We start from the raw sequence: 24,887 nt of genomic DNA, 5'->3' as shown, positions 1-24,887 counted from the left end.
TATGGAAAAAGGAACAAATTGAAGTTACCAATGACAAAAAAGTGTTCAATCGCAGTATTACTGGCCTAGTAGGTGAGACGATAAACTTTTCTCTTCCTTTGCTCTTCCAGGAACTTTTCATTTAATATATTCTTCATTTTTCAGCGTTTCAATGATCATCATATTGTGATCAAGTTGGTTTTAAAATACACCAAGAAACAGTAACCTGGAAGTATAGGCAGTCAAGGGCCAGCAGCGCTCCTTTGTGTAGAGAACACTATCCATAATATCGGTTAATTCTACCTCTTTAGTTTAGATTTAATTTATCATTTTTTGTGCAAAGGTACAGCTTTTGTGTCGTGTATTTTTCAGAATTTACAGTCTTGGTGATATGGTGCTGGTGGACATGTTTTGGGGAGCTAAAACTTCATCGGATCAATATTTGGATAAATCCTCAGATAAATCCACATTTTTCTCTGATCTAGAGTTCTCTTATCAATAGTTTTTTTTAGTCTCACTGATAGCATTAAATTGTCGAAGCTGTAGTTATTTTAAATAGGGGATATCTTTAAATACAATTTGAACGAGGATTTTTAGCACTATGAAGGTTATCAAGGAAGAATTTTTGGCTTATTGATTTTGTCCGATATTTAATGAAGCAAATTCCTGATGTTTGCAAATGCATCGCGATGTCCTTGTGAATCACTGATGAACGTGTTACGAAACGGAAAATTTCCGTTGATGGTCAGTACAAGTGTGAAATCCGAATTGGAGCAGAACGGCCGTATATCACTCCCCTCTTCGAGCTTTACACTTGTTAGCCGCTTAGGAACTTTTCCGTTCTTCGGTGCAGTAAGCCTCGGGGTATCGAAAGAACTGGGTGGTCCTGGACTGCGACGCTAGATCGCAAGTCCGTGACCCGAAGTCTCTGAATAACCCTTGCGTTTGCAGCCTGATTTCTTTCTTAAAGCACAAAAATTATTCATCTCGCTCTAGTTAAGCTGAGGTGGGCTAGATTAAGGTCCTGGACTGTAATTAAAGATTGCAAGTCCGTGCCCTGAAAAACCACCTTGCGCTTTACTAACATTCAATCTTAGATCAAGAACGTTTATAGTGCTCGGAATTCTCGAATTTTGACGTCTCTAATATTTTCTAATTAAGAGGAGGTAAATATTGCTTCAGTATTTTTTATTCAACGCGATATGGTGCTAATGGACATGTTTTGGGGAGCTAAAACTTTATTGGATCATTTTTTTTATAAATCATCCAACTGGTCTATGAAAAAAGGAACAATATGAAGTTATAAATGACAAATAAGTGTTCAATCGCAGTATTACTGGCCTAGTAGGTGAGACGATAAACTTTTCTCTTCCTTTGCTCTTCCAGGAACTTTTCATTTAATATATTCTTCATTTTTCAGCGTTTCAATGATCATCATATTGTGATCAAGTTGGTTTTAAAATACACCAAGAAACAGTAACCTGGAAGTATAGGCAGTCAAGGGCCAGCAGCGCTCCTTAGTGTAGAGAACACTATTCATAATATCGGTTAATTCTACCTCATTAGTTTAGATTAAATTATCATTTTTTGTGCATAGGTACAGCTTTTGTGTCGTGTATTTTTCAGAATTTACAGTCTTGGTGACATGGTGTTGGTGGGATTGTTTTGGGGAGCTAAAACTTCATCCGATCATTTTTTGGATAAATCCTCATACTGGTCTATGAAAAAAGTAACAAATTGAAGATATAAGTGACAAAAAAGTGTTCAATCGCAGTATTACTGGCCTAGAAGGTGAGACGATAAACTTTTCTCTTCCTTTGCTCTTCCAGGAACTTTTCATTTAATATATTCTTCATTTTTCTACGTTTCAATGATCATCATATTGTGATCAAGTTGGTTTTTAAATACACCAAGAAACAGTAACCTGGAAGTATAGGCAGTCAAGGGCCAGCAGCGCTCCTTAGTGTAGAGAACACTATCCATAATATCGGTTAATTCTACCTCATTAGTTTAGATTAAATTATCATTTTTTGTGCAAAGGTACAGCTTTTGTGTCGTGTATTTTTCAGAATTTACAGTCTTGGTGATATTGTGCTAGTGGACATGTTTTGGGGAGCTAAAACTTCATCCAATCATTTTTTGGATAAATCCTCATACTGGTCTATGGAAAAAGGAACAAATTGAAGTTACAAATGACAAAAAAGTGTTCAATCGCAGTATTACTGGCCTAGTAGGTGAGACGATAAACTTTTCTCTTCCTTTGCTCTTCCAGGAACTTTTCATTTAATATATTCTTCATTTTTCAACGTTTCAGTGATCATCATATTGTGATCAAGTAGGTTTTAAAATACACCAAGAAACAGTAACCTGGAAGTATAGGCAGTCAAGGGCCAGCAGCGCTCCTTAGTGTAGAGAACACTATCCATAATATCGGTTAATTCTACCTCATTAGTTTAGATTTAATTTATCATTTTTTGTGCAAAGGTACAGCTTTTGTGTCGTGTATTTTTCAGAATTTACAGTCTTGGTGATATTGTGCTAGTGGACATGTTTTGGGGAGCTAAAACTTCATCCAATCATTTTTTGGATAAATCCTCATACTGGTCTATGGAAAAAGGAACAAATTGAAGTTACAAATGACAAAAAAGTGTTCAATCGCAGTATTACTGGCCTAGTAGGTGAGACGATAAACTTTTCTCTTCCTTTGTTCTTCCAGGAACTTTTCATTTAATATATTCTTCATTTTTCAGCGTTTCAATGATCATCATATTGTGATCAAGTTGGTTTTAAAATACACCAAGAAACAGTAACCTGGAAGTATAGGCAGTCAAGGGCCAGCAGCGCTCCTTAGTGTAGAGAACACTATCCATAATATCGGTTAATTCTACCTCATTAGTTTAGATTTAATTTATCATTTTTTGTGCAAAGGTACAGCTTTTGTGTCGTGTATTTTTCAGAATTTACAGTCTTGGTGATATGGTGCTGGTGGACATGTTTTGGGGAGCTAAAACTTCATCGGATCAATATTTGGATAAATCCTCAGATAAATCCACATTTTTCTCTGATCTAGAGTTCTCTTATCAATAGTTTTTTTGAGTCTCACTGATAGCATGAAATTGTCGAAGCTGTAGTTATTTTTTAAATAGGGGATATCTTTAAATACAATTTGAACGAGGATTTTTAGCACTATGAAGGTTATCAAGGAAGAATTTTTGGCTTATTGATTTTGTCCGATATTTAATGAAGCAAATTCCTGATGTTTGCAAATGCATCGCGATGTCCTTGTGAATCACTGATGAACGTGTTATGAAACGGAAAATTTCCGTTGATGGTCAGTACAAGTGTGAAATCCGAATTGGAGCAGAACGGCCGTATATCACTCCCCTCTTCGAGCTTTACACTTGTTAGCCGCTTAGGAACTTTTCCGTTCTTCGGTGCAGTAAGCCTCGGGGTATCGAAAGAACTGGGTGGTCCTGGACTGCGACGCTAGATCGCAAGTCCGTGACCCGAAGTCTCTGAATAACCCTTGCGTTTGCAGCCTGATTTCTTTCTTAAAGCACAAAAATTATTCATCTCGCTCTAGTTAAGCTGAGGTGGGCTAGATTAAGGTCCTGGACTGTAATTAAAGATTGCAAGTCCGTGCCCTGAAAAACCACCTTGCGCTTTACTAACATTCAATCTTAGATCAAGAACGTTTATAGTGCTCGGAATTCTCGAATTTTGACGTCTCTAATATTTTCTAATTAAGAGGAGGTAAATATTGCTTCAGTATTCTTTATTCAACGCGATATGGTGCTAATGGACATGTTTTGGGGAGCTAAAACTTTATTGGATCATTTTTTATATAAATCATCCAACTGGTCTATGAAAAAAGGAACAATATGAAGTTATAAATGACAAATAAGTGTTCAATCGCACTATTACTGGCCTAGTAGGTGAGACGATAAACTTTTCTCTTCCTTTGCTCTTCCAGGAACTTTTCATTTAATATATTCTTCATTTTTCAACGTTTCAATGATCATCATATTGTGATCAAGTAGGTTTTAAAATACACCAAGAAACAGTAACCTGGAAGTATAGGCAGTCAAGGGCCAGCAGCGCTCCTTAGTGTAGAGAACACTATTCATAATATCGGTTAATTCTACCTCATTAGTTTAGATTAAATTATCATTTTTTGTGCATAGGTACAGCTTTTGTGTCGTTTATTTTTCAGAATTTACAGTCTTGGTGACATGGTGTTGGTGGGATTGTTTTGGGGAGCTAAAACTTCATCCGATCATTTTTTGGATAAATCCTCATACTGGTCTATGGAAAAAGTAACAAATTGAAGATATAAGTGACAAAAAAGTGTTCAATCGCAGTATTACTGGCCTAGAAGGTGAGACGATAAACTTTTCTCTTCCTTTGCTCTTCCAGGAACTTTTCATTTAATATATTCTTCTTTTTTCTACGTTTCAATGATCATCATATTGTGATCAAGTTGGTTTTTAAATACACCAAGAAACAGTAACCTGGAAGTATAGGCAGTCAAGGGCCAGCAGCGCTCCTTAGTGTAGAGAACACTATCCATAATATCGGCTAATTCTACCTCATTAGTTTAGATTTAATTTATCATTTTTTGTGCAAAGGTACAGCTTTTGTGTCGTGTATTTTTCAGAATTTACAGTCTTGGTGATATGGTGCTGGTGGACATGTTTTGGGGAGCTAAAACTTCATCGGATCATTAGTTGGATAAATCCTCATACTGGTCTATGGAAAAAGGAACAAATTGAAGTTACAAATGACAAAAAAGTGTTCAATCGCAGTATTACTGGCCTAGTAGGTGAGACGATAAACTTTTCTCTTCCTTTGCTCTTCCAGGAACTTTTCATTTAATATATTCCTCATTTTTCTACGTTTCAATGATCATCATATTGTGATCAAGTTGGTTTTAAAATACACCAAGAAACAGTAACCTGGAAGTATAGGCAGTCAAGGGCCAGCAGCGCTCCTTAGTGTAGAGAACACTATCCATAATATCGGTTAATTCTACCTCATTAGTTTAGATTTAATTTATCATTTTTTGTGCAAAGGTACAGCTTTTGTGTCGTGTATTTTTCAGAATTTACAGTCTTGGTGATATTGTGCTAGTGGACATGTTTTGGGGAGCTAAAACTTCATCCAATCATTTTTTGGATAAATCCTCATACTGGTCTATGGAAAAAGGAACAAATTGAAGTTACAAATGACAAAAAAGTGTTCAATCGCAGTATTACTGGCCTAGTAGGTGAGACGATAAACTTTTCTCTTCCTTTGCTCTTCCAGGAACTTTTCATTTAATATATTCCTCATTTTTCTACGTTTCAATGATCATCATATTGTGATCAAGTTGGTTTTAAAATACACCAAGAAACAGTAACCTGGAAGTATAGGCAGTCAAGGGCCAGCAGCGCTCCTTAGTGTAGAGAACACTATCCATAATATCGGTTAATTCTACCTCATTAGTTTAGATTTAATTTATCATTTTTTGTGCAAAGGTACAGCTTTTGTGTCGTGTATTTTTCAGAATTTACAGTCTTGGTGATATGGTGCTGGTGGACATGTTATGGGGAGCTAAAACTTCATCGGATCATTATTTGGATAAATCCTCAGATAAATCCACATTTTTCTCTGATCTAGAGTTCTCTTATCAATAGTTTTTTTGAGTCTCACTGATAGCATTAAATTGTCGGAGCTGTAGTTATTTTTTAAATAGGGGATATCTTTAAATACAATTTGAACGAGGATTTTTAGCACTATGAAGGTTATCAAGGAAGAATTTTTGGCTTATTGATTTTGTCCGATATTTAATGAAGCAAATTCCTGATGTTTGCAAATGCATCGCGATGTCCTTGTGAATCACTGATGAACGTGTTATGAAACGGAAAATTTCCGTTGATGGTCAGTACAAGTGTGAAATCCGAATTGGAGCAGAACGGCCGTATATCACTCCCCTCTTCGAGCTTTACACTTGTTAGCCGCTTAGGAACTTTTCCGTTCTTCGGTGCAGTAAGCCTCGGGGTATCGAAAGAACTGGGTGGTCCTGGACTGCGACGCTAGATCGCAAGTCCGTGACCCGAAGTCTCTGAATAACCCTTGCGTTTGCAGCCTGATTTCTTTCTTAAAGCACAAAAATTATTCATCTCGCTCTAGTTAAGCTGAGGTGGGCTAGATTAAGGTCCTGGACTGTAATTAAAGATTGCAAGTCCGTGCCCTGAAAAACCACCTTGCGCTTTACTAACATTCAATCTTAGATCAAGAACGTTTATAGTGCTCGGAATTCTCGAATTTTGACGTCTCTAATATTTTCTAATTAAGAGGAGGTAAATATTGCTTCAGTATTTTTTATTCAACGCGATATGGTGCTAATGGACATGTTTTGGGGAGCTAAAACTTTATTGGATCATTTTTTTTATAAATCATCCAACTGGTCTATGAAAAAAGGAACAATATGAAGTTATAAATGACAAATAAGTGTTCAATCGCAGTATTACTGGCCTAGTAGGTGAGACGATAAACTTTTCTCTTCCTTTGCTCTTCCAGGAACTTTTCAATTAATATATTCTTCATTTTTCAGCGTTTCAATGATCATCATATTGTGATCAAGTTGGTTTTAAAATACACCAAGAAACAGTAACCTGGAAGTATAGGCAGTCAAGGGCCAGCAGCGCTCCTTAGTGTAGAGAACACTATCCATAATATCGGTTAATTCTACCTCTTTAGTTTAGATTTAATTTATCATTTTTTGTGCAAAGGTACAGCTTTTGTGTCGTGTATTTTTCAGAATTTACAGTCTTGGTGATATTGTGCTAGTGGACATGTTTTGGGGAGCTAAAACTTCATCCAATCATTTTTTGGATAAATCCTCATTCTGGTCTATGGAAAAAGGAACAAATTGAAGTTACAAATGACCAAAAAGTGTTCAATCGCAGTATTACTGGCCTAGTAGGTGAGACGATAAACTTTTCTCTTCCTTTGCTCTTCCAGGAACTTTTCATTTAATATATTCTTCATTTTTCAGCGTTTCAATGATCATCATATTGTGATCAAGTTGGTTTTAAAATACACCAAGAAACAGTAACCTGGAAGTATAGGCAGTCAAGGGCCAGCAGCGCTCCTTAGTGTAGAGAACACTATCCATAATATCGGTTAATTCTACCTCATTAGCTTAGATTTAATTTATCATTTTTTGTGCAAAGGTACAGCTTTTGTGTCGTGTATTTTTCAGAATTTACAGTCTTGGTGATATGGTGCTGGTGGACATGTTTTGGGGAGCTAAAACTTCATCCAATCATTTTTTGGATAAATCCTCATTCTGGTCTATGGAAAAAGGAACAAATTGAAGTTACAAATGACCAAAAAGTGTTCAATCGCAGTATTACTTGCCTAGTAGGTGAGACGATAAACTTTTCTCTTCCTTTGCTCTTCCAGGAACTTTTCAATTAATATATTCTTCATTTTTCAGCGTTTCAATGATCATCATATTGTGATCAAGTTGGTTTTAAAATACACCAAGAAACAGTAACCTGGAAGTATAGGCAGTCAAGGGCCAGCAGCGCTCCTTAGTGTAGAGAACACTATCCATAATATCGGTTAATTCTACCTCATTAGTTTAGATTTAATTTATCATTTTTTGTGCAAAGGTACAGCTTTTGTGTCGTGTATTTTTCAGAATTTACAGTCTTGGTGATATGGTGCTAGTGGACATGTTTTGGGGAGCTAAAACTTCATCGGATCATTAGTTGGATAAATCCTCATACTGGTCTATGGAAAAAGGAACAAATTGAAGATATAAGTGACAAAAAAGTGTTCAATCGCAGTATTACTGGCCTAGTAGGTGAGACGATAAACTTTTCTCTTCCTTTGCTCTTCCAGGAACTTTTCATTTAATATATTCTTCATTTTTCAGCGTTTCAATGATCATCATATTGTGATCAAGTAGGTTTTAAAATACACCAAGAAACAGTAACCTGGAAGTATAGGCAGTCAAGGGCCAGCAGCGCTCCTTAGTGTAGAGAACACTATCCATAATATCGGTTAATTCTACCTCATTAGTTTAGATTTAATTTATCATTTTTTGTGCAAAGGTACAGCTTTTGTGTCGTGTATTTTTCAGAATTTACAGTCTTGGTGATATGGTGCTGGTGGACATGTTATGGGGAGCTAAAACTTCATCGGATCATTATTTGGATAAATCCTCAGATAAATCCACATTTTTCTCTGATCTAGAGTTCTCTTATCAATAGTTTTTTTGAGTCTCACTGATAGCATTAAATTGTCGGAGCTGTAGTTATTTTTTAAATAGGGGATATCTTTAAATACAATTTGAACGAGGATTTTTAGCACTATGAAGGTTATCAAGGAAGAATTTTTGGCTTATTGATTTTGTCCGATATTTAACGAAGCAAATTCCTGATGTTTACAAATGCATCGCGATGTCCTTGTGAATCACTGATGAACGTGTTATGAATTGGAAAATTTCCGTTGATGGTCAGTACAAGTGTGAAATCCGAATTGGAGCAGAACGGCCGTATATCACTCCCCTCTTCGAGCTTTACACTTGTTAGCCGCTTAGGAACTTTTCCGTTCTTCGGTGCAGTAAGCCTCGGGGTATCGAAAGAACTGGGTGGTCCTGGACTGCGACGCTAGATCGCAAGTCCGTGACCCGAAGTCTCTGAATAACCCTTGCGTTTGCAGCCTGATTTCTTTCTTAAAGCACAAAAATTATTCATCTCGCTCTAGTTAAGCTGAGGTGGGCTAGATTAAGGTCCTGGACTGTAATTAAAGATTGCAAGTCCGTGCCCTGAAAAACCACCTTGCGCTTTACTAACATTCAATCTTAGATCAAGAACGTTTATAGTGCTCGGAATTCTCGAATTTTGACGTCTCTAATATTTTCTAATTAAGAGGAGGTAAATATTGCTTCAGTATTTTTTATTCAACGCGATATGGTGCTAATGGACATGTTTTGGGGAGCTAAAACTTTATTGGATCATTTTTTTTATAAATCATCCAACTGGTCTATGAAAAAAGGAACAATATGAAGTTATAAATGACAAATAAGTGTTCAATCGCAGTATTACTGGCCTAGTAGGTGAGACGATAAACTTTTCTCTTCCTTTGCTCTTCCAGGAACTTTTCAATTAATATATTCTTCATTTTTCAGCGTTTCAATGATCATCATATTGTGATCAAGTTGGTTTTAAAATACACCAAGAAACAGTAACCTGGAAGTATAGGCAGTCAAGGGCCAGCAGCGCTCCTTAGTGTAGAGAACACTATCCATAATATCGGTTAATTCTACCTCTTTAGTTTAGATTTAATTTATCATTTTTTGTGCAAAGGTACAGCTTTTGTGTCGTGTATTTTTCAGAATTTACAGTCTTGGTGATATTGTGCTAGTGGACATGTTTTGGGGAGCTAAAACTTCATCCAATCATTTTTTGGATAAATCCTCATTCTGGTCTATGGAAAAAGGAACAAATTGAAGTTACAAATGACCAAAAAGTGTTCAATCGCAGTATTACTGGCCTAGTAGGTGAGACGATAAACTTTTCTCTTCCTTTGCTCTTCCAGGAACTTTTCATTTAATATATTCTTCATTTTTCAGCGTTTCAATGATCATCATATTGTGATCAAGTTGGTTTTAAAATACACCAAGAAACAGTAACCTGGAAGTATAGGCAGTCAAGGGCCAGCAGCGCTCCTTAGTGTAGAGAACACTATCCATAATATCGGTTAATTCTACCTCATTAGCTTAGATTTAATTTATCATTTTTTGTGCAAAGGTACAGCTTTTGTGTCGTGTATTTTTCAGAATTTACAGTCTTGGTGATATGGTGCTGGTGGACATGTTTTGGGGAGCTAAAACTTCATCCAATCATTTTTTGGATAAATCCTCATTCTGGTCTATGGAAAAAGGAACAAATTGAAGTTACAAATGACCAAAAAGTGTTCAATCGCAGTATTACTTGCCTAGTAGGTGAGACGATAAACTTTTCTCTTCCTTTGCTCTTCCAGGAACTTTTCAATTAATATATTCTTCATTTTTCAGCGTTTCAATGATCATCATATTGTGATCAAGTTGGTTTTAAAATACACCAAGAAACAGTAACCTGGAAGTATAGGCAGTCAAGGGCCAGCAGCGCTCCTTAGTGTAGAGAACACTATCCATAATATCGGTTAATTCTACCTCATTAGCTTAGATTTAATTTATCATTTTTTGTGCAAAGGTACAGCTTTTGTGTCGTGTATTTTTCAGAATTTACAGTCTTGGTGATATGGTGCTGGTGGACATGTTTTGGGGAGCTAAAACTTCATCGGATCATTATTTGGATAAATCCTCATACTGGTCTATGGAAAAAGGAACAAATTGAAGATATAAGTGACAAAAAAGTGGTCAATCGCAGTATTACTGGCCTAGTAGGTGAGACGATAAACTTTTCTCTTCCTTTGCTCTTCCAGGAACTTTTCATTTAATATATTCTTCATTTTTCAGCGTTTCAATGATCATCATATTGTGATCAAGTTGGTTTTAAAACACACCAAGAAACAGTAACCTGGAAGTATAGGCAGTCAAGGGCCAGCAGCGCTCCTTAGTGTAGAGAACACTATCCATAATATCGGTTAATTCTACCTCATTAGCTTAGATTTAATTTATCATTTTTTGTGCAAAGGTACAGCTTTTGTGTCGTGTATTTTTCAGAATTTACAGTCTTGGTGATATGGTGCTGGTGGACATGTTTTGGGGAGCTAAAACTTCATCGGATCATTATTTGGATAAATTCTCATACTGGTCTATGGAAAAAGGAACAAATTGAAGATATAAGTGACAAAAAAGTGGTCAATCGCAGTATTACTGGCCTAGTAGGTGAGACGATAAACTTTTCTCTTCCTTTGCTCTTCCAGGAACTTTTCATTTAATATATTCTTCATTTTTCAGCGTTTCAATGATCATCATATTGTGATCAAGTTGGTTTTAAAATACACCAAGAAACAGTAACCTGGAAGTATAGGCAGTCAAGGGCCAGCAGCGCTCCTTAGTGTAGAGAACACTATCCATAATATCGGTTAATTCTACCTCATTAGCTTAGATTTAATTTATCATTTTTTGTGCAAAGGTACAGCTTTTGTGTCGTGTATTTTTCAGAATTTACAGTCTTGGTGATATGGTGCTGGTGGACATGTTTTGGGGAGCTAAAACTTCATCGGATCATTATTTGGATAAATCCTCATACTGGTCTATGGAAAAAGGAACAAATTGAAGATATAAGTGACAAAAAAGTGGTCAATCGCAGTATTACTGGCCTAGTAGGTGAGACGATAAACTTTTCTCTTCCTTTGCTCTTCCAGGAACTTTTCATTTAACATATTCTTCATTTTTCAGCGTTTCAATGATCATCATATTGTGATCAAGTTGGTTTTAAAACACACCAAGAAACAGTAACCTGGAAGTATAGGCAGTCAAGGGCCTGCAGCGCTCCTTAGTGTAGAGAACACTATCCATAATATCGGTTAATTCTACCTCATTAGTTTAGATTTAATTTATCATTTTTTGTTCAAAGGTACAGCTTTTGTGTCGTGTATTTTTCAGAATTTACAGTCTTGGTGATATGGTGCTGGTGGACATGTTATGGGGAGCTAAAACTTCATCGGATCATTATTTGGATAAATCCTCAGATAAATCCACATTTTTCTCTGATCTAGAGTTCTCTTATCTATAGTTTTTTTGAGTCTCACTGATAGCATTAAATTGTCGAAGCTGTAGTTATTTTAAATAGGGGATATCTTTAAATACAATTTGAACGAGGATTTTTAGCACTATGAATTTTTGGCTTATTGATTTTGTCCGATATTTAATGAAGCAAATTCCTGATGTTTGCAAATGCATCGCGATGTCCTTGTGAATCACTGATGAACGTGTTATGAAACGGAAAATTTCCGTTGATGGTCAGTACAAGTGTGAAATCCGAATTGGAGCAGAACGGCCGTATATCACTCCCCTCTTCGAGCTTTACACTTGTTAGCCGCTTAGGAACTTTTCCGTTCTTCGGTGCAGTAAGCCTCGGGGTATCGAAAGAACTGGGTGGTCCTGGACTGCGACGCTAGATCGCAAGTCCGTGACCCGAAGTCTCTGAATAACCCTTGCGTTTGCAGCCTGATTTCTTTCTTGAAGAACAAAAATTATTCATCTCGCTCTAGTTAAGCTGAGGTGGGCTAGATTAAGGTCCTGGACTGTAACTAAAGATTGCAAGTCCGTGCCCTGAAAAACCACCCAGCGCTTTACTAACGTTCAATCTTAGATCAAGAACGTTTATAGTGCTCGGAATTCTCGAATTTTGACGTCTATAATATTTTCTTATTAAAAGGGGGTAAATATTGCTTCTGGGTAAGATTAGTTAGGTGGTAGAATGTTACATTTTGAAAATGTGAACAGTTGTAATATTCCAAATTTGAACTAAGCCATAATCGGTTTCTTAAGATAAACTATATCTTCGTGGATCTACCTTTGCGAATAAGAATTTTCTTGATACCGAAATTATTAATTTGAAAATCTAATTTGTCATATTTACGATGAAAATCACTAAATTTTTTAACTTGTGTTCGCGTAGGATTTAGAAACCTGAGCTTAGTCAAAATTTTCTTAAAATGATATCTTTTTGAAGTATAATTTTGCGGATTATGGCAGCAAAGTATGCCACTTGTACTTGAAGGTACTTACACAACGATTGCAAGCTGCATTGCAACAATAAAATGTGTAGAATTTAGCTGGCAACTACTGCCAAATTGAGCAATCCTTCTTATTGTTCAAAAACAGTTCATCCTTCTTAATGTTCAAAAAAAGGATCCTGCACTAAATCCAGGCCCAGAGAACAGCGTGGATTGACTACACTAATTTAGATTTCAAAGCAATTAAAAGAATCTAATACCTTTTCGTGGAAGCTTATTTTTACTTAATAAATTTTTGTTAGTGAGTCAATTTTATGAGATTAAATTTTTTAGTGTTAACCCACTTTGAGTCACCAGAATTTGATTCTATGAGGAAAAAGAAATAAATGAACCTAATGCTTAGTGAAGCAGGTATAAACTAATTTGTTATTTTACAATGTATGGAAACCCTAATTGTCAAGGTAAGAAAGGTGTAAAAATACGTAGTTAAATTTAAAACTTGTTATATTTAAGTTTTTAACAGAATATTAGAAGACTAAAACTATTAAATTGTAATTATCAATTAAAATTATTCAATTATTCTTGTCACGAAATTATTCAAAGTCATTTAAATTGTTTAACTTTATTTTAAATCTATTTCTGATGGATTTTTATCTTCAGTAATTTTAAGATCTTATTTCAATATCTTTCAAATTAGCAGTTAATTCAAATTTTTTTAGTATTATTTTTAAATATTGATTTAGTTTCTTCTGTTCATTTCTAAATTAAACTTCAACTGGAACTCTTTCTTTTTGTTTGCATTCTTTTGAGATTTCTTAAAATTAACTTTGAGAAATCTTTAGCAATTGACAAAAGCATTCAAATTTGAATGAAAATAAAAGCTCAAAATAAAAATTAATAATGTATAAAAACGCCAAAATAGCGTGTTCTCCCTGTGCAATAATATATATGTATTATGATAACTAAGGCCCGGATTTTGATGACATTTACATTTTTTTGCATTTTTTGCATTTTTGGACATTTTTTGTCTTTTAGAGCATTTTTTTTAGATTTATAGGGCATTTTTCTTTAAATTTTGGGGCGCATTTTGCATTTAAATGCATTTTTTGTTTATTTTTTTTTGTTAATTTTTTCCAATTTTTATTATTTTTTATCAATTTTCATTATTACACTGGCTTCAAAACAATGAAGAAAATCTATAGGATATTAACAGGTGAAGCAACATCTTTTCAAATTGAAGAATTGTCAGTAAGTGAGACCGTCTTTTTCAAGTAAACTCCTATAACATCAGTAGACGTTGAAAGAAGCTTCTGCAGGAATGAAAATTTACTTTCAGACAAGAGACGCTCGTTTACATTTCAAATTATCAAAAAACATTTAATAATCCAATGTAATTCTGATATTTAGTAATATTATGAGATGGAAGTTGTTATATCCATTAAAGCTTCTATACAAAATAAAAATATGTTGGTGTCAATATATTTTCCTTTTTTTGTTATTTTAGGATATAAAACAAATTTTTCAAACTTTAATGAACGTAGAACAAGTATTGCATTGCTTTATATTTAAATGACTCATAATAATTTTAAAGAACAAAAAAAATTTTTATTCAATATTTTTACTTTATTTAAGGCATTTTTTGCATTTTTAAGGGCATTTTTTGCCCTTCTTAGGGGCATTTTTTGCACTTTTTAAGGGCATTAGTTGAGATTTTTTAGGTCATCAAAATCCGGGCTCTAATGATAACATTAAAAAGCACATAAATCTGGTATAAAATTCAAACTTTTAAAGTTAATTATTCTTTTTTTTCGAAGCTGGTTTAAAGGTTTATTCTACCTTATTGGTTTAGTTTGTTAAATTTCTCCTTCTGTTTTTGCGCATGGATACTGCTCGTGTGTCTTGTATTTTTCAGAATTGACCTTCTTCTCGACATGCTGCTGATGGACACGTTTTGGGGAACTGAAACTGAAAAGGATGCTAAGCTTTGAATAAAGAATCAGAAGAATCTAGGAAAAGCTGCACTATCTTTAAAAAAAAAAACTTTATTCCTTGTTGGTCTAGCAGGTGAGACGATAACCTTTATTTTTCACTCTTTCCCAAAGCCTCTATTTAAACAAAAAATCTTATTATCCAGATTCATGGGTTTGTGATATCCAGATGAAAGAGCTTCTCAACGTTGTTCGGCAATCTTTATCAAATGGGGAGGATTAGTTTTTGCCCTCCCAATGAAGTGGCTCAGAATGAAGTGGCTCCAGAATCTGCTGTTGTAGACATATATTCGTACAGACCACAGTGCTGACATTAAATGTCTTTAGTGGTAGGCGGATAGTGGCTTATCGTCGGGCTAACCGTGGGAGGTCTTTCATGGTTTTCCTCACCATGTAACGCAAATGCGGGTTAGTTGCAACAAAGTCCTCCATGAAGGCTAGTTTGATCAAGGTGTTCCCTTGTCTTCTGGTTTCGTTTCAAATGTCTTGCGTTTCAATTCTTATGGAACTGAAGATTTATATTTGCGCACTAAACAAGCCTGTTTTTCAATCCTTGACTTTTGGAGAATTCTTGCTCCAAACCCTGCAAAAGCATGTAGAATTTTTTCAGCTTATTTATAAAATGTTAAACTCTACGATCGTATTTAGTGTTTACTTAGTTGTTATACTGACTTTCATTTGTTGTTGTTGTGTAATGGAAGATAATGTTAGAAAAAATATTTTTTAAACAAAAACTATTAAACATATTGTGTAAAATATTACCTAGTTTATGTAATTCCAGAGTCTACATGAAAAGTGTCCACAGTACCTGTTTTTTTACTGTTAGAAAGCTTTTGTGGCTAAGAGCAGACAAGCGATCGCAGAGTGAGGTTATATAAAGCGTGGCGTTTAGTATAATTTAAAAACAAAATGTGACTTTTTTTTTTCTAGAAAATTAGTTACGGAAAACTAGTTGCGTAAACATATTCGTGATTAATTGATACGAGCAGTGATTAATTTTCTATTAATATTGGTTAGAAATTTCTTAGATACCTTAAAGTCTTGAAAAACAAATTAAGCCTTTTGTAGGGAAATTTTTTAAATATTGAATTTGTCATTTTTAAAAGGGGTGTTCTTCACTTTGGATCCATTGGAGAAAACCCCTTTTCAAAATGATTTAATTCAATTTCTAAATTAGTCTAGAAAATTTTTAAATGTGTTATTTAATGTTAAGTAACTTTGATCAAAATTCCCTTTTATTTAAGTTATCAAGTAGATTTATAATTTCATAGAAAAACTTCCCGTATATTTCATAAATACATTTTACTTTGGCTTAAATTCATGAAATAAAATGTAATTTCAGATTATTGAAATTAGTTTAATTGCAATTTCTCCCTTAATTTCAAATGTTTCTGGAAATAAGATGTTTTTACGGAGTAAAATTTAAAGATCCATTCAGATTAATAAAATTAAAACCCCTGCTTCTAATTTCTTAAAACTTTTTATTTTAATACAGATTTATGCGAAACTGAACTATTTCATGGAAATTTTTTATCTGAATTTGCGAAAATACGAAATTCCAAATTTTAAATTAAATAACTCTTAAGACTTTGTTTGTATACACTGCGGGTTGAGAAAAATTTTATTTATTATATTTTTATATTAGATTCAATCCTTTAAAACAAACTTTCAGATTAACTGCTCTCAGTCACCGAAGCTTTTATTGTCCCTGTCAAAGTTTTTCAAACTTAGTATTTTATTCACTGTAATATATTTCTATTCTATGTAATATATTCTGTTCTCCATAAACTATTCTATGTAATATATTTGTATTGACCATAAGGGTTATAGCTGTGAAAAAGAAGAAAAATTGTATAAAATGTTTTTTTCCTTTCCATAATTTGCCACTTCAAACTTATCCAATTTAAATGGGTAGCTCATTTTGATATGGTGTTCTGTTGCATAACTTTGATATTGATATTGTATTGGAATTTTTCGCTATTGGATTACTGAAATTGTTCAACTTTGTAATTTGCCTTAAACTTTTTACATGATGTACAGATTAAATTTCCATTTTTAACTTTGTCTTGTAATATTTTAGTTTCGAATAAATGTGTTATACTTGAAATTTAGTTTTTGATTATTTTTTGGTTGACTATCTTTTTCCTAGGATTCATTTAAGGTTTTTATATTGAAATTTCCCGGAACATAATTAAACTAATGTTATTGTTTTCAGATTAAAAAAGGTCTGCGAAAAGTATACTTCTGTAGTTTCAACGCTGTACCGTGAGCAAAATTAACTATATCAAATTGAGTTTTTGTTCTAGATCGAATTTCCACGGAATCTTCATTGTTCGAAAGAATGACTTCAATAGTTAAGGGTCAGTTTCTGTAACTTCACTTGAGATGCATAAAACGTGATAAATAATTGGTTTTTAGCAGCTTTAATGTTCCTGTATAAAATACAGTCGGATTTAACGAACTTCCTTTTTACGAATTTCTCTATTTTACAAATTTTTGCGAGGAACTGAAGGGTGTTAAGTTAATACGACTATGTCAACCTTTATCTATTAAAAGGTACCTCGCGATAGAATCAAGTTAACATGTCTTATATACTAGTGATTTGTTATTTAATATTTGTAGTGGTAGTTACTCTATATTACTTCCCTTCCGGAATTTTATCTGTGATCATAATTCGATGAACTATTACCACTACTTGATTCATGCTGCTTTATTTATTTATTTATTTATTTATTTATTTATTTATATTCATTTTTGCTCATTATATTTTTTCATCGTAGCAATTCGCTCATGATTTTTTTCCCTTCATTTTTTTGTTTATAGCATTTCGCTAATGTTCTTTCTTATTTTATTTTTCTTCATTTTTTTACATCACATTTCGCTAATTTTTTTCCCTATATTGTTTATTACCGGGCAACTTTATCTACTTCACCGGATCCTTTTTTGAGCAGTTTATAAAGCAAATCAACTGTTTTAATATGGACCATCCATCATGTTAGCGAGTTCATATCACGTCCGGGTCACCATTGAAGGGAGTTTGGATAATACGACTATGTCAACCTTCATCTATCAAAAGGTACCTCACGATAGAATCAAGTTAACATGTCTTATATACTAGTGATTTGTTATTTAATATTTGTAGTGGTAGTTACGGCACAGAACCAGGAACATTTTTGGAAATTTCTTTGTAAATAAAATAACTTCCAAATAACGAAGTGAATTTTCTAATTAACGAACTTTTCATTGAGATCCACTTTCCCTATTTTCCGAAATATTTCTGAACACTTCAAACTTGTTAACGCATTTTATGGGGAAAATGACTTTGAATTAATTTTTGAAGCCACTGCTTTATGAAATGTATTAATGTTTTCTTTAAAATTTATCTTAAGGAAAGCAGTGACTTCTCTTTACCTTTTTGTTTGCATTTCAAATTAACTGATTCTATCTGTAGCAATTAAACTAAGAAGGCATGTTTATGTAATGTATGTTTAAAATCACTTTCATAATAAATGCGACTGTAATTTTATGCATGCCTTTTCTTAGTTGAACATGTCTATAGCATGATAGTGTAACACTGGATAATGTTTTGCACTATTCTTGCTTTTCATGCAGATTTCTTTTTATGGTTAGGATTTATAAAATAAAGAGTAGATAAAAGTGCATTAATTGAATTATGTCTAGTGTTTTATGAATTTAAAACCTGTTTAAGTATTTTGAAAGGTGATTTTCCATTTAATGAATTTTCTATATAACGAACTTATTATCTGGATTTAGTGACTTCGTTAAATAGAGGTTTGACTGTATTTCTATTTACGAAAATTCTTAAAATATTTCTATTTACGAGTTGCTGTATAAAAGTTTCTATTATAAGAAGAAAAAGAATAATCATGCTTAATAAATAATATGCACAATACCAAGTTAGCACCAGGGACCGATCAAGACAAATTCTGGCCCCAGGCCCACAAAATTTTCAGGGCCCCTAACAAAATATTTTGAAATCAAATTTCTGGAGAGCAGTTCTAACTATAAAAAAAATCTATTGAACTGCATGATTCAAGAGAAACATTCTAAAAAATTTTGAAAGTAGACAATTAAAGATTATTTTTCTAAGATAAAGTTTAAACATGTAATTATTAAAGCAAAATACAAAGCAACAAAACAATGTTGTATGAAAATAAAAATAGTTTGGTGACCACCAGCAATTGAAATCAGTGATTTTCATAGCTTAAGTCACTGATTAGCTGAATTATTTTAAAGATTGCAGCCTTCCATCTACAGCTTTACATATTTATTAAGAATAAGCTTTTAGTTCTTGTTGACACTAATAATTTATAAGTGACTTTGCGAATATGCATTCCAGTTGCATATGCTTAAGCCATTGGAGTAAAGATTGCACCAATTAAAATTCAGATGTACTTTCGAAATTGATTAGTGCAATGTTTACACGAGTTTGGTTTATCACAATATAAAGAAAATTTGAAATAAAAAATGCCTTTTTTGAGATAAACTGTTTCGTTCAGTATTTTTTTTAATGAAATATTGTGGATTTTTTACTAATTTTTGAGGCCCCCAGAAAGTGTGGGCCCTAGGCCCGTGCCTATTGGGCCTAGCCGATAATCAGGCCCTGGTTAGCACAATAAAAAGTACATTAAAGTTTTTTTTCCCATTCACATTCTTCTTGACGAAGAAATCTTAAGAATTGCTCTTTTTAAGAAAGTAGCAGCATTGAAAAAGTAAAGCTAAAAGAGCTTTGAGAGAATTTATCAAAATAAAGGTCAAATAATATATTTCAAATGCACATACTTTTGTTTTTTAAATATGAAAGATATCTAATAATTAATGCTTTCATTTTAGTTACCCTTCGTTGGCAATTTTTGTATTTCATTCTAAGAAATTATATTTTGAACTGAAGTATCTTTTTTCTATTTACATAAAAAAAATAGGAATTTGAAATTTTTTCCTTAAATGTCTATTTGTGTAAAAATACGCTTAAATGTTACTACAATAGATGGCACTAAAAAATTTAAAAACTTTTTTTAGATTTTTTTAAAATTTTTAATAATGAGTGCTGCCATCTGTTGGATAAATAGATCTGCTAGAAATTCAAAAAGGATTCCCATTCTCTCGAGTGATTAAAATCCTTTTTCTAAACGTATAATTTAGGCAGTTTAATTTCATTACATTATACAGTTACGCTAATTTTTGAATATTTCAATGATATAATTTTAAATTATTAGTTGTAGTCAAATTTTTTTAGCAATCTGTGAAAAATGTTTTTATTTATTTATATTTTTCAAATCTGGCAAGTTTTAAAGTTGAATTTTTGATAGTTGACATTTTTGATTCCGTTGAAATTATTGGAATTAGAATTATTGTTAAGCGAAATAATCTTTACATAAATTTTTGTTTAATTTTGCGACAGTTTTTTTCCTCCTCCAAAGATTTGGTAAAGTAAAAAGATTGCACGGAAAGCATTTAATTTACATATAGAAATATTATATTTCGTGTAAAAAATATTGTGAATTCTAGTATTTCCATATTTATTTGTATTATAATTAGCGTTGAACGGTCGATCCTATTCTGAATTTATGGCTATCAATATTCAACTCCGCAGGCATGTCATTTTAAACCCAACACAGAAGACAAACTACGATGCATTGGAACAAACCAGTTGCTACGTTCCATGATATAGACGGTTTTAAAAATCGGTATATGTATTTAGTTTGAGATAGAAATTTCAAAATTATTACAAAAAAAAAATGAAGAAAATCAGTCGAAGACAGGAAAAAGTTCCTACTATCCAACTTCTCCTTTTTTTGGTTCACTATATACACAAAAAATATGATACGTGTTATTTTTCGTGTCAAGGCATAGGGGCTAACATTTCGTTCACTATATCCGGGAGTTGACTAAAAACAGTGTTCACTATAGCGGGGTTGGACTTGTTTATGGTGCACAACTTCAAAAATTAACGAATTTTGGAAATCTTAAATTTTTTAGAAAGAAGTCAGTATAGTTTCTTGTACAATTTTAATGCTGAATTGAATAAAATCATTTGCAAATAAAAACATTTATAGTTGAAAGTTATAAGCATTTTTTTGAATTTCATCCAATGGGATGCGTTTTTATATTTAAACAAATGTTTGTAACAACTAACTAATAGTTTTATTCTGCTCGGAATTATAAGTTATAAAGGAGATATTATACTCAACTTCTTTTAAAAGTATTATTTCAAATCATTCTCTCTTAGCCATTTTCCTCAAATAAAATTGCTCACAACTTAAAATAAATGCTCTTTATCAGCATGTAATTAGTTATATTCGATTGAGTGTAAAAAAAAAAGAATAAAAATTGATACATAACTTTAAAATTTTAATTTATTGAATGATTGTTGATTCTTGATTAAAAAATATTAAAATAACTATTTTTAAGAAACTCTGATGGGATTGACAATAACGGAAGTCCTTTTCAGAATCAGCGTCAAAAATTTATAAAACAAGCTATTAGTTTCATGAAGTCTGACAAACAGTTTAAAAATATAGACTAGGTTTATTAAGTTTAAAGATTTGCAAGAAGAAAAAAAAAAGAAAATCTAATTATCTCAGGATCGACACAATTTCGTTCAAATTTTGGATTTATTTTTACATTAAAATACATCAAATCATCACATTTTACATCAAAATTATTAAAAATATATATATATTTTTTTTTTTTTTGGTTGGAATTACTTTTTGAATAAACGAATTTTATAATTGAGTGCAAAATTTTTTCGATTTGCTTAAAAAGTTCTGGAGATATGGTGCAAAAATTAATATTAAAAGGTCCAAATTACTTCCCAGATCGCGGCTTCATTTTGAGTCTTTGGACAAACGAATTTTATAATTGAGTGCAAAGAGTTTTAAATTCGCTTAAAAAGTTCTAGAGATAAGAGTGAATTACGTAAAAGTAACATTTAGGGGTTCAATCTTTAGTCCGCTCTCCCCACCAAACTATTAAAACCATATTTCCCAAATTGCTACTACCCCCTAAATTTTGGGGGATAGATATCTTTTTGTATTGCATTGCACTAATTAGCATATTTGAGGTCAGAATTTCAAACCGTTTTAGCCAAGTAAACGAAAAGTCAATAATTAGATCAAAAGTTTTACAGGGAGTTTTTTTTTTTAATATTATTTTGCGCACTGTACAACAGAAATATAAAAGCTTTAATTAAAATGACAGGGTGCGTAGCCAAATTTTTCAATAAAAAATAAGCACCCTAAGCACTCAAAAAATATTTTTAAGCACTTTGAAAAATATCATAATTAGACAGGGTAGGCAAGTTTTTGACAATTGATGGTATTATTTACGGAGGGCGCGTCACAAAAGATGAAATTAACAAGAGAAATGAAATTTTCTTTCACTAATAGAGAAAAAAAATTGACAATGAAGTTGGTCCCCGTAATTAGCAAAAATTCGAGAGAGATTTGGATTCTATTACAGAGGGCGGAAGTCTGAAATTGAGAATCTCTTACAAAATGCAGCAGGGATGCACACGAGAGTCAAAAATCCTTACCACTGAATCCAGCTCAGTTTACGCAAGAGCGGACCCCCCAAGCATTTCATCAAACATGTAAAACAAATGGTGTTTTCATACACTACAGACCGGCGGTAAGCCAAAATAGATTGAGGTTGAATTAATTGTAAAAACGTTGGACAATGTCTTTTTGCATAATTTGAGGCGAAAATGATCATGGTAAAGAAAAATATCACATTTAGGAAAAGGGATAATTAAGCACTTTTTAAAAACACCCATGGAAAAAAGCACTTTTAAAAAACCGAAAATAAGCACCTTTAAGCACTTTTTAAAAACGCTACGCACCCTGAATGAGAAAAAAAACCACTTACTTGAAGGAATTACGCTAAGCGTTCACGGGGAAAAACTGTGTTTTGGCGAATATTTTTTACCCAAAAGAAAAATATATATTCTCTATCTTTTTTTTAAAAAAAAAAAAACAATTTTTTTATCAAATTCTATAATTTCCGTTGGATACATCGTCGAATATCACGTGATTTCCAAACAGGTTGTCATCCAATTATTTTTGCAGAAAATATATTTTCTTGTGAGAAAAACAATAATTTTGCTTCAGGCTTATCCTTATATTACTATTCTAACCTATGAAGTTATTATCAGGGTATCTGAGCAGCTGGAAAGTCATAAATCTGTCATGATTTTAAATATATATTTTTTAAAAAATCATGGATTTAGTTCGCCGAAAAATCTAATCCCCCCCCCCTCCTAATTTCACAGAGTTCCGAATATCTGAGTTAGTAACAAAATCCTTACTCACAGTCATATTTTATTAAAATATAAAATACTTTTATCCTGTTCCTTAAAAATTATGTTTTTTCAAAAAATGATCATTTCTAGAGCTAATTATCTTTTAAATTTGTTTTATACTTCCTTGATTTCAGGATTATTTTATTTATTAATTATTTTATCAATTTAAAATTCTAGTTTAGGCTTTTTATATTACACTTTTACGAAGAAATAAAACAACTTTAAATAGCTACACATATATCTGACAGTATTTAGTTATTTGCAACTCTTTCTTTACTCTGTTTTTTAAGTTTAAAATCAGCACAGTATAACAGTTTTGGTTACATCTATTATTTCATTTAATCTTACTGTAATGCTTTTTAGTGTTGTGTTTTTGTGGGATAAAATAGTGAAAAATTATTGGAATTATTCATGGATTTTAAAATCTAAATTGTAGCAGATATACCTTGCATTAAATAATCAACCCAAACCTTCTTTCGTTTCCTTAAAGACAACATTTTTCATCCTCTCATTCATTCCACCAACTCTTGATTTGAATTTTATAACATGATTCAATTTATAGTAAATTTGTATTTTGATTTTAAGTTTTCTATGGGGGAAACAATCAATCATGATTATTAAGAATTGACTAAGAATTTTGAAATTTGGCTAATACTTTAAAAGTGTTTGGCACATTTACTGGCACTGAATTGAGTGAGGATACAAAACTATTTTACATTGTTTTATTCACACAAAACCAAGTTAAAACACTATGAATAAAATACACCATGAGAAGTTTTTAAAAAATGATTTCAAATGACTAGATATTCACAAATGTTTGACACTATGAAAGAACCAGTCCAATTTCGTAGTCCATGCACCCCCATAAGCTTCAAAGAATTGATTCTGAAAATATTCGAGAGCTTCCTTTTCAGTTTTCTCAACCTGCAGAGTCTTCCGCAAGTAGCCCACGTCGTCGATGGATTGTAACTCTGGTATTCCGGTGGAGAGCATCATGAGGAACAGCGTAATTAACAAATGAGCATGCCGTTTCAACATGAGATAGGCTTTGCCACAAAGCTGCTGGAATCTGAAATTTTTAATTACAAGAATTAAATTGTTTTTCCTTACAAAGTATAACCTCCAAGTCTAAAGTATTTTATTTAAAACTTAATTTTTAAAAAAAAATTAAGATAGATGTGGAGAAAATACAGTCGGACCTCTATTTAACAAAGTCGCTAAATCCTGATAACAAGTTCGTTATATAGAAAATTCATTAAATGGAAAATCACCTTTTTAAATACTTAAACAACACAAAATAGGTTTTAAATTCATAAGCACTAGACATAATTAAAATAGCAATTAATACACATTTATCTTGTAAACTAGTATCTACTCTTTATTTTATAAATCTTAACCATAAAAGAAATCTGCATGGAAAACAAGAATAGAGCAAAACATTATCCAGTGTTACACTATCATGCTACATACATTTTCAGCTAAAAAAAGGCTAAATTTATGCATAAAATTATAGTTGCATTTATTATAAAAGTAATATTAAACATGCATTACCACATGCGTTCTTATGTTTAATTGCTAATAATAAAATCTACTAATTTTGTTCGAGTTTTTCGTTTGAAATGCAAACAAAAAAGGGAAAGAATGTGGAAAGTGGTTTGAAGAAAGTGGCTTCAAAAATCAATTCAATGGTATTTCACCCATAAAATGCATTAACAAGTTTAAAATGTTCTGAAATATTTTTGGGAAAGTGTATATCAAAGAAAAGTTCGTTCAATAGAAAATTCAGTTCATTATTTGGAAGTATATTTCATTTTACGAAGAAATTTCCAAAATGTTCTTGGTTCCTCGAAAAAATTCGCAAAATAGAGAAATTTGTTAAAGGGAAGTTCGTTAAATAGAAGTTAGACTGTAAC

General features: G+C 32.5%; 1 protein-coding gene and 1 long non-coding RNA gene across 3 annotated transcripts in view; one reads left to right on the top strand and one right to left on the bottom strand.

Moving 5' to 3' along the window:
• The first annotated feature begins 2,694 nt into the window (after positions 1-2,694).
• On the top strand, positions 2,695-16,463 carry LOC147816196 (uncharacterized). The gene is made up of 3 exons (XR_015431872.1): positions 2,695-4,357; positions 4,637-14,730; positions 14,801-16,463. It is a non-coding gene; the product is annotated as an uncharacterized LOC147816196 (long non-coding RNA).
• Positions 16,464-23,682: 7,219 nt separating this feature from the next.
• LOC107437416 (phosphatidylinositol 4,5-bisphosphate 3-kinase catalytic subunit alpha isoform) overlaps positions 23,683-24,887 on the bottom strand; it is a 51,800-nt gene continuing 50,595 nt past the window's right edge. For both annotated transcript variants that reach the window (XM_087158372.1, XM_087158373.1), the window contains one exon: positions 23,683-24,043. In XM_087158372.1, coding sequence (XP_087014498.1) covers positions 23,782-24,043 — 262 coding nt within the window. In that variant the 3' untranslated portion in view covers positions 23,683-23,781. The remainder of the gene's footprint in view (positions 24,044-24,887) is intronic.

This window comes from Parasteatoda tepidariorum, chromosome 2, assembly GCF_982258835.1.
Source record: "Parasteatoda tepidariorum strain Cologne lab strain chromosome 2, Ptep-v5.0, whole genome shotgun sequence".
Classification (NCBI taxonomy): domain Eukaryota; kingdom Metazoa; phylum Arthropoda; class Arachnida; order Araneae; family Theridiidae; genus Parasteatoda; species Parasteatoda tepidariorum.
This window is presented reverse-complemented; position numbering and strand designations above follow the sequence as displayed.